Genomic DNA, 18,060 nt, shown 5'->3' with positions numbered 1-18,060 from the left:
GATTTCAGGGCTTTTTCCGCAGGAGTATCCAGAAGAACATGGTTTACACATGTCACAGAGATAAAAACTGTGTTATCAATAAAGTTACCAGAAATCGCTGCCAGTACTGCAGACTACAGAAGTGCTTTGAAGTGGGAATGTCCAAAGAATGTAAGTCATCTTCAGAAACAATTTACTATTTGTCATATCCTACATGTACATGGCAGTACCAAGGGAGAAAAATATTATGCAATTATGCGATTGAAGACAGTGTCGGCTTTCATGTGCACAGAGAGGAGCAGGAATTTTGTACCCAACTTCAGACCTCTATGAACGCCTGAGAATGCCCTCAGTTAGGAACTTACAGAGCAGCAGCGTGCCCACCCTGTGTGGGTGCTAAGAACACCCAGATGGGTAATTTCACCAGGTATTCTGAAAGAACAAACCCAGAGGGTTTGGGATGCTCTCCCATCCACCCTAGAAATGCCTTCTTGGGACAGGGGTGTAAGGCGGAACAGCACTTGGCTTCTTAATCTCCGTTTCAGTCCTTCCTCTGCCCTGCATATCCCCTCGTGGCTTTGCTGGGCTGTTATTTCAGGAGGGCTTATGCAGCAGGCAGCAGCCTTCCTCAGCCTCACACTGTCTCCCTCGCGGCAGCGCGGGTGCTTTTGCCAGAGGTCCTTCCTTCTTCTGGCGGTAGCGCCAGTTTGTGCCAGTTTGCAAAACTGACAGAACGATGGCCTGAAGTCTCCTGTTCTTACTGGTTCAAGCCTCTCTGAAAGGTGAAACAAGCTGGCAAATCCTCTTCTAAACCTGCAAAGCCCATAAATCTGACTATGTAAAAGTTCTGCCAAGTGCACCAAAAACCCAAAGGATTTTCCTCTCCCTCCTTTTCTAGAAATCTTGGGTTTGCCCTTTAAATTCACAGATTTCTACCTAAATATTTTCAACTGTTTTTTTTCTCTTTTCCCAGTTTATTGATATCCCTGTCAAGCATGAAAATTTAGCTGAAAGCCCATTCTTAAATCCCTGTGGGGTAATGCTTCTGAAGCTTTTTCATTTTTGATTGGAGTGATTGCAGTAACAAAAAAAGTCTTTGGCATAGTGATTTGTTTGATTGTTGAGGGTTTTTACCTTTATCAGCAATGCTCCTGATTTCAGTAGGTCAATTCCAGTAATAAAGGCTACAAAAGTTTGCAGTGTGTGCATGAGAGTTGAGGAAAAATTGCCCAACACCACTTTTTAATTTCTGCACAGGAGTTCCTTGGAGAGACTTTAAGACAAGAGGACAAAAACGTTGACACTGATGAGATATTTAGAATGGAACTGTGACTTAAACTACTTCTCATCCACTAGTTTTTCTCTTTCTGAGTTGTGTGGCGTTTCACAGTAGTTGCCATCACTACACTTGGACAGGAGATGAAGAGATCCCAACTGATCCCTCCTGGTTGCATCCTACTTCTCATTCCTCTCCAAGGAGGAGTGTTGAGGAGCAGAGAAAGAAACAGATACATCTTTGCGACCACTTTGCAGTGTTTCCAACTCTTTTTCATGGCAATCTGAGATTGTGGTTATTGAAAAGGGCCAACGTCAAATGTCAAGCCACTGGGGAGGGAGGAAGGAGCTCTTGGGATTTCCGTGATTTCACTGTCCTTGGGTTTTCTGGTTTTCTTGTCTGTCTGAAGTGCACTTGTCTGTACTTAGGTATAGATTTACTGGAGTGGAGACCATGATAGGAATGAAGGAGAAGGTAGGCTATATACAGAGATGCACAAAGATGTAAGATTGAATGAGAAGGATTTTATTGATAAGTATTTGACTGCACATTAAGCTTTTTTTCCTTGATAAAAAACAGTATGACGCAGTTTGGAAGAGAAGAAAAAACACCCCACTTTTCTCACCTGATGGCTTGTTGATCTTGAATTCTTAAGGATTTTAGTGCTGACGTGAAGTAGTAATCTTATTAAATGCTGTAACGTCACCTCAGAGTATGTTTTGGAAATGCCAGCAGTATTTCCAACATGTTAACCAAAGTTACTTAGGGTAATGTGTAAAGACTTACTGCCTTTTAGGCTGTTGGATTCTTTTCTCCCAAAGGGTAGCTGGAGCTTTACTAGCAAGAATTAAGGTTTTGCTCTGCCTGTTTCCTAGGGTGAACTGAGTAAAAATTGCCCTTTGGCAGTTGCCTTCATCTCAAACCACTACAGACACTGAAAGGGGGGATAGCAGGTTGGAGGGGGAACGGAGGATACTGGGGAGAAGTGAGGGATGTCCTCTGGCTGTGTTTCTGTAAAAGACATTTGCAAAGGAATAGAGAAATTATTTTAAATGTCATCAGTTTGAATGCAGTGTGTCTTGTCTTTTGGGTTTAAGAACTATGTCTGAAGCTACGCCACGTTATCCTTTCATAAACAGGAGCTTTTCATCTCTTAAGGGATTTGAAAAACTCTTTTCTTATCTGACCTTCTTTCATACAGGTCTCCAGGTCTCAACTTCATTTCTTCAGAAGTTTATGTAAACAAAGGCACATTTGTCAGCTGGCTTTTTCTTACCAGATTGAGGTTTTTCTTTTTCCCCAGTGCCTTATTCACATTTTGTTTCTCTGTCTTCTTACAGTTCTGTTACCTTGTAACGTGAAAGCAAGGAACAAAGGATAGAAAACAGTATCAGAGGAATCTCATAGGGAAACAAGCCTACAATGCTCAAACTGATTCCCAATGGACAAAGTAGTCGTGGTGGGCAGCTGCAAGTAGGAACCCCAAGGTCTGTTCCCAGGAGCTGAGGAGGAGTAAATGCAGAATTTCAGTATACAGAGTAATCTGTGCTGAAACCCTCCAGTCTGGTGTTTATTTGCTCTGCCTGGAAAGGGCACACAAAAGTACTTGCATATGCAACTCCTTTTGAGTTTGATGAGAGTTATACAGGAACCTCAGAGGTGAGATAAGAACTGGCCGCCTAGCCCATGTGATAAGTAAGGTTTTAAGGATGGAAGCAGTGTTTTGGAAGGGGTTACTGACCATTTCTTGTATGCTTTTATCTTGTTTTAGAGAATGAAGTGAGATGATGAAGGAATGCACCGAATTTGCATTTCTTTATAGGTTGTTTTGTTCCTGCAGGGGGAAAAAAGTTATCTTCCACCCCATGTTAGTCCCCAGATCTGATCAAGGGAGGTCAATAACGAGACTGCCTCCGGGGCAGGAGTGGAGCTATTTGCCTTGTGATAGTATCTGCAAGACCCGGTGAAACTGGATGCCACCGGTGAAGGGACTGTCTTTCATTGTGCAGTCCCTCTTGCAAAAACTTTGTGCTCAGATAGACAAGACAAAGGGTGTGAGGGGAAACGACTTAGTGATGACTCTGTTATCGTCCTACAACAGGGCAAAACACAGCTTGAAATAAAGCCCTGCTGTCTTTCACCTCTCCTTCAGAAACTGTTTGTGTCCCTGCAACCTGGAGAGCTGCAGCTCTGGGTGTAACAGCCTGGAGCCAGCCCTTCCAACACCATCAGGTTTGGGGTTTGGACCTGAGAGTGTCTAGGTGCAGCTGAGACTCTGATCCCGGCTCCAAACCATTTCTATCCTCCTTACTCTTCTAGCCTGTTAATTTTTTTAATTAAGATGCAGAGACAAATGGTCATCACACAGGGGTTCGGGTTTATTTTTTTGTTTTCTCCTGCTGCTGAAGTGAGAAGGCTACTGAGGCTGACAGTGGCTCATTATGTGATGGAGAGCCTTAGGAAACTAACCTTTGCCCTTCTATTACGTGATCTCTAAGCTGATGTTGAAGCACCATCCTTGGCCTGACCCCAGGTGTCTGCAAGAAGCACACTGTTGCCTGGCTGCACGGACCTGGGTCCTCGGGAGCTGGCGAGGGGTCACGCGTACGGCGCTGCCTCCCGCAATTAAGGGAACACGCGGGAAGCTGGGCAAAACTCGCCAGCAATAATGGGCTCTTTCATGAGGGATGCTGGAACATACTCTTTGTAAGAGGAAGCCTGGGCTTAAAGAAAACCTAAACTGGGCTTATTGCAGGGTACAGTGGGGAAGAAGACAGAGCTGCCTTCTGCTTGGCTCAGCCCAGAAGCTCTTCCACATCCACCCTCCCTCTTTTTCAAAATTTGCAGGCTGCAAGGGCTGTCAGTGTGTTTGATAATTTGTAGGGTCTCCCTCAGGCACATGCCCACCCCATGTACCGGGGTGCGATGCAGAGAAACCCTCCACACTGGCATAAACCTTGTCTGAAGTGAGCTCTGATTGAGCAAAATTATGTTTATAAAGGGACAGAATTATTGTTCCAGATTGCTTTGGTGCACTGAAGCAATGTTCAGATTTGTAAATCTGCTTACAATTAACCTCCCTGGAGGGAGGGAAGGAGGAAGGGAGGGAGTGCAGGGGAATTACCGTGAAGTGGAGAGAATCCAGTTTTTGTGCTCCGTGTTTGGGGTTTTTCTTGAACTTGCACGGAAATGTCTGTTACTCTTTGTCCCAGACTTCAAAGTCTTTTAATATTTAAATGTTCATGCTTCTCAGAACATATGATTACATTCTGCTGCTGAACAAGAGAAAGAATTGATTTACTTATTTGAATTCGGGTTTAAATTGGCAAGCAGGAGGCATCAATTTGAAGAACTGTCATGTTTGTATTTTTTATTTTATATTTCTGTTTCATTGTCCTTCGGACTCCTTAGTGAGGCACAGTTCCACCTCCAGTGAGTGGCTAAAGAGAGGGCTAGTCTGCGTAGTTGGATTAGAGAAATTCATTGCAGATTCCCCTGATGTAATTTTGAAGTGAATTAATTGGCATGAAATCGTTGTTTAGATGCTGTTCGTCAGAACTACGGCAGAAAGAACTGGGTTTAAGAACTGCTTCTGCTTTGCTACGGGCTAGATTTTTATCTAGATGCCTAAATACCACAGGGTGGCTGGGGGCTTTCTCAAAAATTCCAGCCTGGTTGCCTTGCCTGCTGGCTCCTGACGCGGCGCGCTTTCTCCAGAGGCACCAGCTAGAGATCAGAGCGGAAACCACAAAACCCCAAATTCAGTTCTGGGACCAATTCCCCTCTCAGAGCTGCAAGCTGATGAGACAGGACAAGGGGCGATGGCTGCATATTAGAGGATAGGAAGTTCTGCACCAACATGTGGAAGAACTTTTACACAGTGAGGGTGACAGAGCACTGGGACAGGCTGCCCAGGGAGGTGGTGGAGTCTCCATATCTAGAGATATTCAAGACCCATCTGGACGCCTGTCTGTGCAATATGAGCTAGGGAGCTGCTTTGGCAGGGGGGTGGACCCGATGTTCTCTCGAGGTCCCTTCCAATCCCAATGATTCTATGATTAGGCTAGTTTTCCTATTTTGAGAGGTGAGAACGATGAGTCTTCTTACAGAGGCTTCTATCCTAAGTGCTTTGAGGGTGAAAGGTGCAAACTGCGAAAATACCAGTGAAATTAAGAATTTGATTATGTAGGTACTGGGGAAACTCTGCCCAAGCAGATCATGCCGATCACAGTTGTTTTCATCTTGTTCTTTAAGGTTGGGTTGGACTTGGGTTTTGCTCCTGATCGGATAGGAGCACTTTTGTTTATTTTTTTTCCAGACTGAGAAACTGGAAACTTTAAAAAAAGTTGATGCCAAACACTCAGTGTCGCTGCTGGGGAGATGTTCTAACAGGAGAGCAAAGCCCACACCAAGGCTTCTCCTGCTACATAAAACACAGTGCTCTAGTGTCGGTCGGTCCTCTGCCAGAGATAATGCGCACTTTGTTACGCTGGATGGCTGTAAATTATTTATATACAATTAAAATTCTCTTGTAGAGAACCGAGTTCGACTTGTTGCCCATTGTTTCCCATGGTTAAACAAACATCTCTTGCTTTTTGCATCGGTTTGGTGGTCTTCAAAGCAGCGAATCTGCTTTTCATTTCTCCTTTCAGGGTCGGCCTCTTTTGTGCCGTAGCCATTCCCCCTGATTTTGCATAGCTTTCACTTGCCAGCGTTAATGTTTAAAGGAGCAACTTAGATTGAATGTTATTATTCATAATTTACTCTATGTTCTGTGAAGATGGTTATGTAATAGCAGTAATTGCATCAACTCACCTAATGAGCTTTCCCTCCAGTGCCATGTACAGCAGATTAATAGCCCATGAATTCATTTGCAGCTCGTTGTGTTTCAGAAAAGTATTTCAGGCAGCAATTAATAAACTGCTAAAGAAAATAACATAAAAAATGATTTTTTCTATTATGTTAACTCTCCAGCTGAACAATTTATTGGCACCTTTCATGATGCAGCTAAGTAAATTCCCTCCTAATTCCTCAAGCGGAGCGTGATTAGTGAACCCTGCTCAACTCAAGACTCTTTGGTAATTAGTCTGATCTTTATATCCTAAAATGTTAGCGAAAAGTATGAATAGGGTCCTAAGGTTTTCTCTTCCCTTCTGTTGGTTGCCTTTCAGGTGTTATGCGAAGAGCTGTAACTTTAAACCATAACACACTAGTGCTGCACATTATATATTTTATTTTTTACCCTTTCTTGCATAGAAAACCCATAATTGTGTAAACTAAGAATTGAAGGCCCTGGCCAGTAAACAACCCCTGGCACCATTTCTGTGCTGCTTATTGTTGGCTTCAGCATCCCGTACCTCCCAAGTGGTGGGACTGAGCCCAGAGCGTGGACTCCAGAGGGTCAGGGGGTGCTGCTGATCCCTGCCCCCCACCCCAGGAAGATAAACCAGAGGTCAAATGCCACTGGGTATGGAGATGGAAGGGAAATGCTGGGGGAAAGGCACAGGAAGGGAAGAGAGAGCAGGGAAGGTCCAGAGTTTTGCAGTGTAAAAGGGAATGAGGTGTTTGAACCTAAAGGGAGAAGAGCAGAAGTGAGATGCCAGGGCTTTGGCCACGTCCATGAGGGAGAAGTGTCTGGGGAAGAGTGAGACACTGTTGCATATGGCCAGTCTTGCCAGCCTACTTTTGAATTACTCATTCTGTACTGTTTAATTAATTTTTAAAAATTTAATACCTTTGTCATGTTTTTAATGTTTTACATAATTTCTTTTTCAAAATAAATAATTATCCCTCCCCCCCATCCCAAAGAAGCACTAGGCCTTGGCTTGCCTTTAAAAGTTGTAAAATATATATATTTCAAAACCTTTTTCCTCATTTTGGACTCTGGAGGACTGAGTAAGCATAAAGGGAATTCCTTCAATAAGCTCATACAGAGATTGATTACATGTCCTCAGCTGGAAGTTACATTAAGACTTATTCACCAAGGTATAGCTACCGTGGTGAACTTTTCATCGCTCTCTGCTGTCTCTATGACAACACGGATCCTGGCAGAAGTTACCAGGGCTTGTGTGCTCTCTGCAGCCTTTGTCTGTATGTATCAGTCCTAGACCTTGGTGACTGTAGATGTGTGCTTTTCTTACTGTGGGTGTGTGCTTTTCTTAGGTTTTTGCTTAACAAGGTGTTTTATTAAAGTTGCGACGCTTCCAAAGTGGCTTTGTTAATCGTTTGTACCGGGGTAACCAACCATGGTCTGAAGAGATGGGCTTTAAGAAAAATGGATATTATAGCAATTGGATCTTAGCAGACTTCCTGAACGCCTCTTGAGCTTGTCCTGTGGAAGGAATTCATCTGAAAGGCACAAAGTCCTCATACAAGTAACTTCTCTTTCAGTATATGTGAACCTCAGAGTTGACTAGAGCCAGTGAAATCTGTAATGCTTGTACAGTCTAATTTCTGCTTAGATCTGCAGCACACCCCAGAGATGTATGTGTTACTCTTCAGTGGCTTTAGCAGAGTCCTCAGACTTGCTTGAACCCTTTCTTATTTTAAGGGAGCACATTTCGTCAGAGCCCATGGAGAGGATCATGCCTGCCTCAGGTTTACGTGGTGGTCCAGCCACATGCCAACCTCCTCCAGAGCTCCAGCTCTTCCATGAGGACAGTAAAGTGGCACTGACACAGGCATAATAACTTCACATTTTTTCATCTTTTTAGGAACATTTCTGATGTTCCTAAAAAACCCCTTTGGCTTTCTTCAATCAGTTTCCCAGTAAAAGGCATTCTGGGCAGATATTTCTTACTAAACCACTTCTCAAGACAAATCTGATCATTTCTGTGGCCTTTTTCTGGTATTTCTTGTCCCGCACTTGGGTTTTGAGGCATGCAGAGGAGTTGGGGCCTGAGCAGCCTGGTCTAGTGAGAGGTGTCCCTGCCCATGGCAGGGGGGTTGGAACTTAATGATGGTTAAGGTCCATTCCAACCCAAACCATGCGATGACTCTGTGATTCACAGCTATATTCCAGATTGTATGTATAAAGACACTGGCTCTATGTATTTGTGTTGCCATTGCAGGTGTAGCCTTTGCCTCTTCCTGAGTTTAGTATCCCAAGGGGTTTCACAACCAGCAAAACCCTGGATAGTCCTTTCTGCCTCGTGCTGTGCTGGATAGTGCTGCTGTCGGGGCTGATGGGAAGTCTGGAGGTAGCCTGTCCCTGCCTGGTCCATGTGCTCTGATGCACAGGGCTGAGGCCACGCTTGCTTGGTCATGCAGACATAACTGCTGAGACCCCAATCCCATGACCTCAAAAGCTTTGTTTCAGAGCTTCCATTCTTCCTTTATGCACTCAGTTCACTGCTTCATATTCCTCATTCGGATCATTTTCTTGTTCGGGGGCACGGGGCATCTTTGATGCATCTCTTTCTCCTAATTGCCGTTGCACCATGCGGGTTGTGCTTTCTATACTGGCACCTTGTGGCTTCTCTGCTCTCTTTTTTCTCCCTTTGAAAGCTTTTATTATTTTTTTTTATTTTGGGATGTTGAATCTGAAGGATGGAGAAATGTCAGTGAGATAAATATCAGTCTGGGAATGAGCAAATTGCCAGTGTCCTGAGCCTTGAAGCTAAACAGGGCTTATTTGGTTGTTAGGCCAACCTGAACATGTTATCTACAGTAGCCAAAGGTTCATGAGAAATACAGTAAATTGTTTCCAAGAGTTCTAAGAAATCTGAACTGCAGCAGCCCAAATGGGCCTGAAGGACTCTCTATCAGAGCAGACATGTATTTTGTCCTTCCCCTTAGAAGAAATACATGTGAGAGTGTGTGCAACTTCCTGACAGTTTATATCTGCAAACTTACCTCTTTGTTATCCTGGTCATCGCCTTACAGGAGGTGGTCTTGGGTAGGATAGATGCTTCTGCAGAAGGCAAAGAAATAAAGCCCATGCTGGCCTCTCTGTGGAGAGCAACTCCCATGCTGATGGCGTGGAAGATAAAAAGCAGGCACTCGGAAACCAGTAAGCTCTCAAAGACGGTTTAGGAAGATCTCTAACATAAGTAGATGAGGCCATGGATTTCCCTCTGCCGCTGTCAGGCTCTTACAGCTTGCTTTCATCCGCTGTATGAATTGTTCTAGCAGAGGGAGTTTTCCATTGCCATGCCTGAGATAAGCCGGCTGACACGTTGCAGCTCCTCCTGCAGGGATGCTGGCCCTTGGACTGCGCTCTAAAAATAGCCTCAATTTGGTTTTAGTTCGACTTGGGATCACATGCTCAACTTAAAGTACATCGGAACAGTTAATCTCCACTTCTTCAGCACTTGCATGGAAAGTGTACAGATTTGGTTTTTAAGTTAGATGGCATGCAAGCAGTGGAAATAGCACCCTCTCTATCCTAACTTAAACAAAACTCCGCTGCTGATAATAACGAAAGGCAAAAGAAAGATCGTGGGGCGTTTGGGATTTTTAATTTCCTTTGACCCAAAGCAAGGAGAAACGGGCTTGCCCCACCTCACCTTACTGCAGTACTTGTTTGCATGCTTGCAGGTTTCTGAAAGCTCTTAAATTTTTAAATCTAGGTCTTATGAAAAGTCTGTCAATCAGGTGACAGCTCTGAAAACTGACTTTAACAAGTTGTAGCTTGGAGCCCTGCAGGCGGTGCCTGCGGCTGATAAGCATTTAATCAGCTGTGGGATCGTTTCTCAGCGCCGTGCAATCTGTAACCACTCGCTTTTTGTCGATATAAACGGATTTGGTAAGTAAATGTGAGGAAATTATCTGACTTTCGGAGATGTACACCTGATTTTCAGAGTTAAAGCGAAGTGGAATTCTTCCTTTCCCCTGGCAAAAAGTGCAACAGAAAGCAAACATGCTTTTAGTTGGATTACAGGCATGGTTAGTCATCTGACAGACAGTTTTAATGGAGTCAGAAAGACATGCTGGGGAAACATGCTGACCTACTTTTCTTTTCTTTCTTTTTTTAAAACTTCTAAGCAAGTGAAATCTCAATTTGAAAACTCCCCATAAAGTTAGATTTGTGCTGAAAGAGCTCTTTCTGTAATTAATTTCTTCACGCTTCTGCTTGGGGCGCGATAGATGGTTTTGGTAACCGAATTTCATCAGGTTGTTTTTGTTTCTGTCAGGAAATTGGGTTACATCTGAGAAATCCATGTTCTTCCCCCTTTCCAGGACGAAGCAATCGGCTTCAAGTTGATGAATGATTTAAGCCCAGTCCTCTGAGGGAGGACTTTACAAACCATGTAAAATGACAGACTAACAAAGCGTGCTACATTTGTATCATTTTCAGCGCATTATGTTTTTAAACATTTTTCATCTTTAAACTGGGGGGAAGAAGGATTACTGACAGGTAGTGTCGCACGCTGTGCGTTTGAGATTGTTTCTTCCTGTGTTAAGTATGTCGATGCTCCACCATCACTGTTTTCTTGGAGGTAAAGCTCAATGTATTTAAACTGGGGAAGCACTTCCCGTAAAACTTGAGAGCCTGAGAAGAAAGGATTAAATTAAATAGGAAAATGTAGCAGTGAAGGTGGATTAAAACATCACAGCAATACTAAAGGGAGTGATAGTGGAAGATGCGTGCGAGCTTGCTGCGGGACATCTGTCTCCTTCAGCAGCAGGCACGAGTGGTGCTCATCAGAGGGCTCTGGGGTGCCAGGTTTCTGCCTCTGGCACGGAGAGGTGCCTCGGTCCCTTGGCAGCAACAGTTAGTTTTGGACAAAGGGGTCACCGCACGGTTGGAGGAGCAAGGGAGGTCATCATTCCTTGACTCACCCGTCGATCCAGAGACACTGTTCTCACCTGCTCCGTCTCCTCCTATTTCCATCATTAGCGGGTTCCACGCTGTCAGTCAGCCTTGGTGAAATGGGTGCTGCTGCAAATCCTTTGCTGTTTCCCATTTCTGCTGAAGAATTAAGTTCTGGTTTCCTTGTTTTTACTCCCAACCAAATGATTACAGTGGAAACAGTAACAAAGTGTGAGATGGGTAGAAAACATGGAAATCCCCAGGAATTCATAGGGAGTGTTATTATGTTTCAAAGAATCCGCAAGTTCCCAGTGCTTCTATGACGTGTAGTACTTTTAGTTGCTTTCATAGGTTGTGTACTTTTAGAGGATGTCCCAGTGGCAGAGTAAAGATTGAAGTTTTATTGTTTTTTTATCATTTTGGAAATTAAGTATAAGATGTTTATTTTGGCTAGTGCATGAGAGCTTTTTCTGTATCTCAAGAAGACTGAAATTGGCATTACATGGGTTTTGGGCTTTGGCCATGTTGTAACCCAGAGGCTTCAGCCCAGGAAGGCAAACCACCAGTAAATTAACATCCTTATGGGATGAGCTGCTGAACCTTGTGTGTTCAGCATTGCTGATTGCACCATGGCTGTGTGAGCTGCTCCTCACATACCAGGACCGACTTCCCTCTGTTTTCCTTCCCATAGCCCTGCTTCTAGGTGACCCGTAACAGAGTTTGTTTTGATTCTAGGGCAGAGACAGCAGGAAGAGCCACTCAAAAAAGTGTCATCAAGGTGGGTGTTTTTCTGATACGAAGAATCATTGATACTGGAAGAAGGAGCATAAGGTTCAGGGAAGCTTGTGTTGCTCTCTGTCAATATTGGTCTGCCTCTGCTGGGCAGGGAGCAAGCCAGGGCTCTTGTGTTTCGAATTGGTTGTCTTGTGAAGATGAGTGTAGAGGTCCAGAGCTCAGTGTGTCTTCGGTGTCATAGTCCACGCTGTACAGTGCCACACCATCTGGTTATCCCATTGAGGAGGAGCTCAGGGGTCAAACCCATATGGTCCAGATTCCTGTAACAAGTGACATGGAGAACTGTTAGTTCATTAAGAGCCTTCTGACAGCATTTTTCTACAGAAACGATGCTCTATTTGTGCCTTTCTCAAATTTGGAAGAGAACCTCAGTGTGTACTTTTTTTTTTCCTCCCCTCTTTGGATGCCTCATCAGGTGAACACTGCTGAAGTCAGAACATTAGGAAAATAATTTGGAAAAATTAAATAAATTAATTGAAAAATTAATTGGAAATCCAGAAAGAATTTGAGAAGAAGTGCAAATAATTAAAAAAAAACCCAACAAAACAAGTGGAACCAAGATGTTGTTATTAAGAAAAAGCACGTTATGTTCAAGCCTCTCCCATAACAAAGTGAAAAGTACACGGGGCAAGAAGAGAATAAGCAGAAATATTTTATTCCTTCAGTTCTGCAGAAGGCTTAAATCTTGCTTGTCCTAAAGAGAGAGAGTCAAAATCCTTTCTTGGCAGCTTTTCCTGTTGTTTTCTAAGTCAGTTACAGCTCTTTCACGTGTTTACTAGGAACATTTTTCCTACTAGAATTTAAGTGCCGTGGCATGAACATATATAAAACCAAACAGGCTCATCAGCTGCCTCCCAGGGGGTGTCCAGTATTGAGCCCCATGAGTTTTGGGGTCCTCCTCCTTGGCTGGGTGTACAAGGTAGGGAGGTAACCCTATGGTAAATGAGCCTTGCAGTGATGGAGAAGGAACATTTGAAAATACTCCCCAGAAACCAGTGTGGGAAGAATAAGACCATTAAGAGGAATCACTAGATATCTTGTCTTAACAGTTTATTATATATATTTTTAATGAGCATTTAATCTCTAATGCTGTGTGATGGATTAGAAAAGAGGGGGAGTCAGGCCTCTTTCTGTGCATGCTTTTATGTTTCCCCTTCATTGAACATTTTCTCTGGGCAAATTGTTTAACTTGAGCTGGTTGGAGGTGTTCCAGCACCACAGAGCTTTGCTGAATCCAAAAATGCAGAGTTGACAGCATCGTGTTGCCTTCAGATTTGCAGACTCTCAGGATGAGTTACGAGGGAGGCCAGGAAGGATCCTTGTCGGTTCCTGTCCTCCACGCCGTGAATCCCAGGCCCTGGCAGACCTGCCTGTGCTGTGTCTGACGCACGGCCTGGGGCTCTGGGGCAGTCCTGCAGCTGGATGTTCGTCGTCTCTTTCAAGAGCTGAATAATAAAGCTCTGCTTTTGGAAATGACAGGGTTTCAGCTAGTGCTTCCCATGGGGGTTGTAGCCTAGAAATAATATCCTGAGGACTTCATAAAAAGTCTTCTGTAAGTGCGTCTTGCAGCAAGACACTTGCTGCACACCTGCAGAAGACCATCCTACTGGAAGGAGGTACCAAAGCTGTGTATGATGAGGTCAAGACCCAGTCCCATGCTGTTGAGGGACATGCAAGTTTTGTCATTGGCATCGATGGGAGATGATGGGTGTAGAAACCACCAGTGATGCCAGTTAATCCTGTGTGATGCCAGTTAATCCTGTGTTGGGGAGTCATTTGTAATGTCAGCTGGGGACCACCACCCTCCTTTAGTTAAAAGTTGAATTCAGACTCCTTGCCCAGCCCTTGGCTTCCCTTTCAGATGTCATCTCACGTCCACGTTGCATCCTTTGTTTTCATAGAGAAGTCTGGGAAAACTAGGTCAGTTTATCCAAGTAGAAATTATTATTTTATTGAGTTAACTCTGTGGTGACCCGCTGCCTGTTTGCCTTCGCAAAATGAACTCCCTTGTGTGCAGTAAGTCTTGCACTGGAAGTTGCAGAGGCCTCAGTAATCACTTTGATTTCAAATCAACAATAAAAAGGGCTGCTTTTTTTAGTATCTTGCTGTTTCCTGGAAACAAACGTCTGTCTGCTTTGCTTCTTGTATCATCACTGCATCAGGCTGGTCTGGTGTATTGTGCAAGCACTTAATGTAAAAAGGTTATGTGCTGGCTTTACTGGGGATATTTAAAAGATCTTATGGAGGAATTGGGATTTGATGCTGCTTGACCCCATCTGGCAGAATTAAGATCTTTAAGCCACTCCTGTAGTTACTAGCACGCCTTATTTTTAAATAATCTGTTCCACTTACTCCTGCTATTTTAGAACTTAAGTCCCAGACAAGAAAGCTTTTTTCTTTTTTCTTTTTTCTTCTTTTCTTTTTTAAATGAAAGGGTAGTTGGAATGCATTTTAAAGAACTTCTTTGGCATCATACATAAAAGATAAAATATATCAAAATAGACAGTCTGATAATTAGGTGCAGGCTTGTGGAGTGATTCATGTCATAACGTGAGTGCTGAAACAGCTGAGGTTGCTGCAGGTGTGTTAAGGGAATTCGACCCCATAATGCCATGATGCTTCTGCTGCTACATAAAGCAGGAGTACAGATGTCCAGACAGCCTGCATTAATAGATGAAAAGCAGTATTTCTGCGTGTGAATTATGGATGGAGCAGTGTTTATTAAACACACAAGCCTTTGTCTCCCAGGCACTTCTTGCTTTGAAGAGTCACGTTAAAGCCTGCTGCTCTCCCAGGCACAGACATCCCGGGTGTGAGCCGGGGCTTCCACTGCTGGGGGTTAAGCTGGAGCTCAGTGCTGAGTTATGCTGTGCACGGGTGGAAAGGGACATCCTACCCCAGGAGAAGCCCAGGAGTCAGAGGTATTTCAAGCACCAGAGTAGCTTTCTGGGGTGAGCAGTGAGACGCTAAAGCTTGAAAGTGAATAAACTTGTTTGCCTGTGTCAGCAGCCAGCTTCAGCTGGGCTTTCACAGGAATCCAGTGGGGTTGCCAGCCCAGCACTCCTGGACCCTGCTGGCTGTCTCGGCTTGGCCTTCCTGAAATCCTGTGGCTGGAAAGAAAAAGAAGTCCCCTGACCTCACGCCTTTCTTTCTCCGTAGGTTAGAGTTTGTGAAGGAAAAAAAAAAAAAAAAGAACAATGTAATCTTAAAATTAAAAAAGCACCTCACCCCAACAGCAAATCTGAACAAATTTGCAGATTGCTTATTCCAATTGCTCCGCTTTTGGGAAGGGAGAAGAAGAGACATGCTAAAATGCAGATGGATGTAGTAGCATTGTTTTGAGCACGGTATTTTACCACTTGATAAACCTTTCTTTTAGCATGGTGGCAAAACAGTTTTAATGATAAGCACTATTAATTAATTAAACAATCAGACCCAGCTGCAGACCAAGCCCACTGGCAAGTGCAAATGCATAGGTGCCAGCTGCATTGTACCACAGGTAGATGTGAGGCTTAACCAGTACGTTTTTTGGCTGATCTGATCCTCTAAGGTCCACCTGGTTAAGTGACACAGTTCCTCCCTTCCCCTGCTCCAGGGCTGCCTCTCTCGGTGGAGCAGGTCATTCAGCAGCAGCTCCAGCCAGCTGGGAGTTGAGGGGTGGGGAACCCCACACTCCATATCTCCCTTGCTCGATGCTCCGGGAGCCAGCTCTGGCACCTGGAGAGCTGGAAATAACCTCCTGACCTTAATTTTGTTGTTGTTGGTTGTTTGTTTTTTTTTTAAAGCAGGAGGAGTATCAACAAGCCTTTGCCCTTAGGAAGGAATTTGTGTAAGTTCATAATGGTGTGCTTTCCACGTTAGCTTCAGAGGAATAGGTAAATAGTAGCTGAGCTATTTCTTTGCTTTTATTATCCCTGTCCTGGTGGGAGGCCGGGGCTGCAAGCTGCCGAGGCTGTAACGCAGGCTAACGCTGCGATTCGAGAGTACAGCTCCCTTTCTTAAATCGCGCCAGGAACAACTGTTCCTCCGCCTCCATGAGCTCAGTTTACGGTTGTGGGAGGCGATGTGTTCCTCGTGCTTGATGAAGTACACCGCGCAGGCAGGACTCTTCAGGTGGATTGGCAGTTGGCAGCTCTCTCGCTGGATGCACCTTTGCACAATTGCGCAAGGCACCAGGAGGTACAAATGTGAGATTCAGCCTTGGGGGCAAAACAAAGAGATGAAACTTGGGGATGAATGCGGTGTTATCCATCTGCAGACACAGATATTAGACCTGATCTCCCACTAGGCTACTGGAGATGCACGCTAATAGGACTGCGCTGCGATCCCTAGAGGAGCACCACTGCAAGACAGAACCGGCAGCAGTGATGAGATGGGGCTGTTATTTTTGATTCTGGTGAATGGTGTAGGATTGAACCTTGTTTGGGGAAAGCCAAACTGCACTCCCTCTGTGTGAAACCAACTGTAATAAAAGGGAGAAATGCAGGTGGTGCGCCGTCTTGGTGTTGCTCCTGAACTTGTGCTCTTCCTTCTGGGGACGGTACTGAGCAGCCATGTGCAAGCAAAGGGAAGGGGTCTTCCAGCTCACCTCCTGTTTTTTTTGTGTTCCCGGACAGAATTGTAGCCTTTCCATTTGCTGTTCCTTTGAGTCAGTTTCATCGCAGGTGTCAGAATCTGTCCTGTAGCTGAGACTGGTTTATTCCATTGAATGAATGTGCTTATTATGGAAAGTTGTTTTGTTGAAGGAGTCTGCTAATGGCATTGTCAGGAAAGAGGTTGCAATTTGTCATGGTAGGTAGCTTTCCAGTTAAGTAAAAAGCAAGTCATGTTCTTTTCCTCTGTGAGTGCTTAGGATGAGAGGTAAAATAGCCGCAGCAGGCTGAAATGCGTGAAGTGCTGCCATCAGGCCGTGCAGCTGGTAGGAAGAGAGGGCAGTGCCTCAGTTCACAGCCATGCACTTCCCTGGCCATCAGCAGTCCTGGATAACGCCCAACAAATTGAATTGATGACTTCGGATAACCCCAGCTTCTCCCAGTTGTGAGACATCCTACTACCATGACTATCTCCTGAGAGAAATTAATGTAATAATCTGTAGATGACTAGACTGATTTGCCTTTTGGTGACCCTGGAGAAAAAGGTCAGGTTCAGGACATTTTTACCTGTAATCTGTTATCCGTAAAGAGTTAGTGTACCAGGCTTTGTGATTGTAGCTCAAAAGGGCAGTTGCTTTGAGAAGGTAGCTCGAAAGGGCACTTGAACAGTTGAAATCAGATGAGACAGATTTAATGGCCTCTTAGTGACTTCTGACTGAAAGTTCAGAGTTTGAAATTTAGGGATTTTTTTCCTTTCCCCAGCCTGTGGTAAAAGAGATGTGCTGTTGCTTAATAGAAATGTAATTTCAGGTTGAGTTTTTAGAAGTGTTTTTCAACTGCCATGTATGCTCTCTGTCACTTCAGCTGTGAGGAAGGAAAGAACAATTGCGTTGCCTTTGTGGGCTTGTATATTTTTAGCTAATGTGTTAAGACACTGCAGTTCCAGAAAAGCCATCCTCCTGCTCCCCAGAGTATTTCAGATTAACCAGCTGCATCCAGAATTTTATCTAGACTGCCACAGAAGTTAGTAAATCCACTGGGATTTGGGCTGACAAAACAGTAGACAGTAAGCATGAGACTTTGTTTCCCTGCGGGTTTTAGTTTCATGGGGATCCCAGAGTAGGCTGGCACTTCACAGTGGGTCACCCTCAGAAGCCCTGTGAGTTTGGGAAACCTCCCAGGATGAAGTGATTGATTCCCAAAGCTCCTTCCCATTCCTGCACCAAGCTGGGAAATGGGCGGCTGGCAATATCCACTGGGTGACGTGATTACGCTGCAAACCTGTTGCAGGTGACGTGGTAGATCTTAATTAAACCCCACAATTTTAATTTTAGTGTAAGGAAGTGACTGGTTTCATGCAGAATACAGAAGAAGAGACAGGGCAGGGCATGAACGAGGAGGGAATGACAGATGTGTAGATTAATTCAACAGCAGCAGAAGGATCGTCTAGTCCAGCCCCACTGCTAGAGCAGGATCCTGCTGCCCACCAGGACCCCCAGGCCCTTCTCACCTACGCTGCTCTCCATTAGGCCAGTCCCCAACCTATACTGGTACCTGGGGTTGTTCTTCCCTAGATGCAAGACTCTACACTTGCCCTTGTTAAATCTCATTAAACTTCTCCCAACCTGCCTAAGTCTTGCTGAAGATGTGCAGGAGCAATATGG

General features: G+C 44.5%; 1 protein-coding gene across 4 annotated transcripts in view; it reads left to right on the top strand.

The window, feature by feature from the left end:
* RARB (retinoic acid receptor beta) overlaps positions 1 to 18,060 on the top strand; it is a gene marked incomplete at its 5' end in the record, with an annotated part of 192,737 nt that overhangs the window by 147,374 nt on the left and 27,303 nt on the right. For all 4 annotated transcript variants that reach the window (XM_084260403.1, XM_084260402.1, XM_084260401.1 and 1 more), the window contains one exon: positions 9 to 150. In XM_084260403.1, coding sequence (XP_084116529.1) covers positions 9 to 150 — 142 coding nt within the window. The remainder of the gene's footprint in view (positions 1 to 8; positions 151 to 18,060) is intronic.

Source organism: Gallinula chloropus, assembly GCF_964237585.1.
Source record: "Gallinula chloropus genome assembly, chromosome: 2".
In the NCBI taxonomy this organism is placed as follows: Eukaryota; Metazoa; Chordata; class Aves; order Gruiformes; family Rallidae; genus Gallinula; species Gallinula chloropus.
This window is presented reverse-complemented; position numbering and strand designations above follow the sequence as displayed.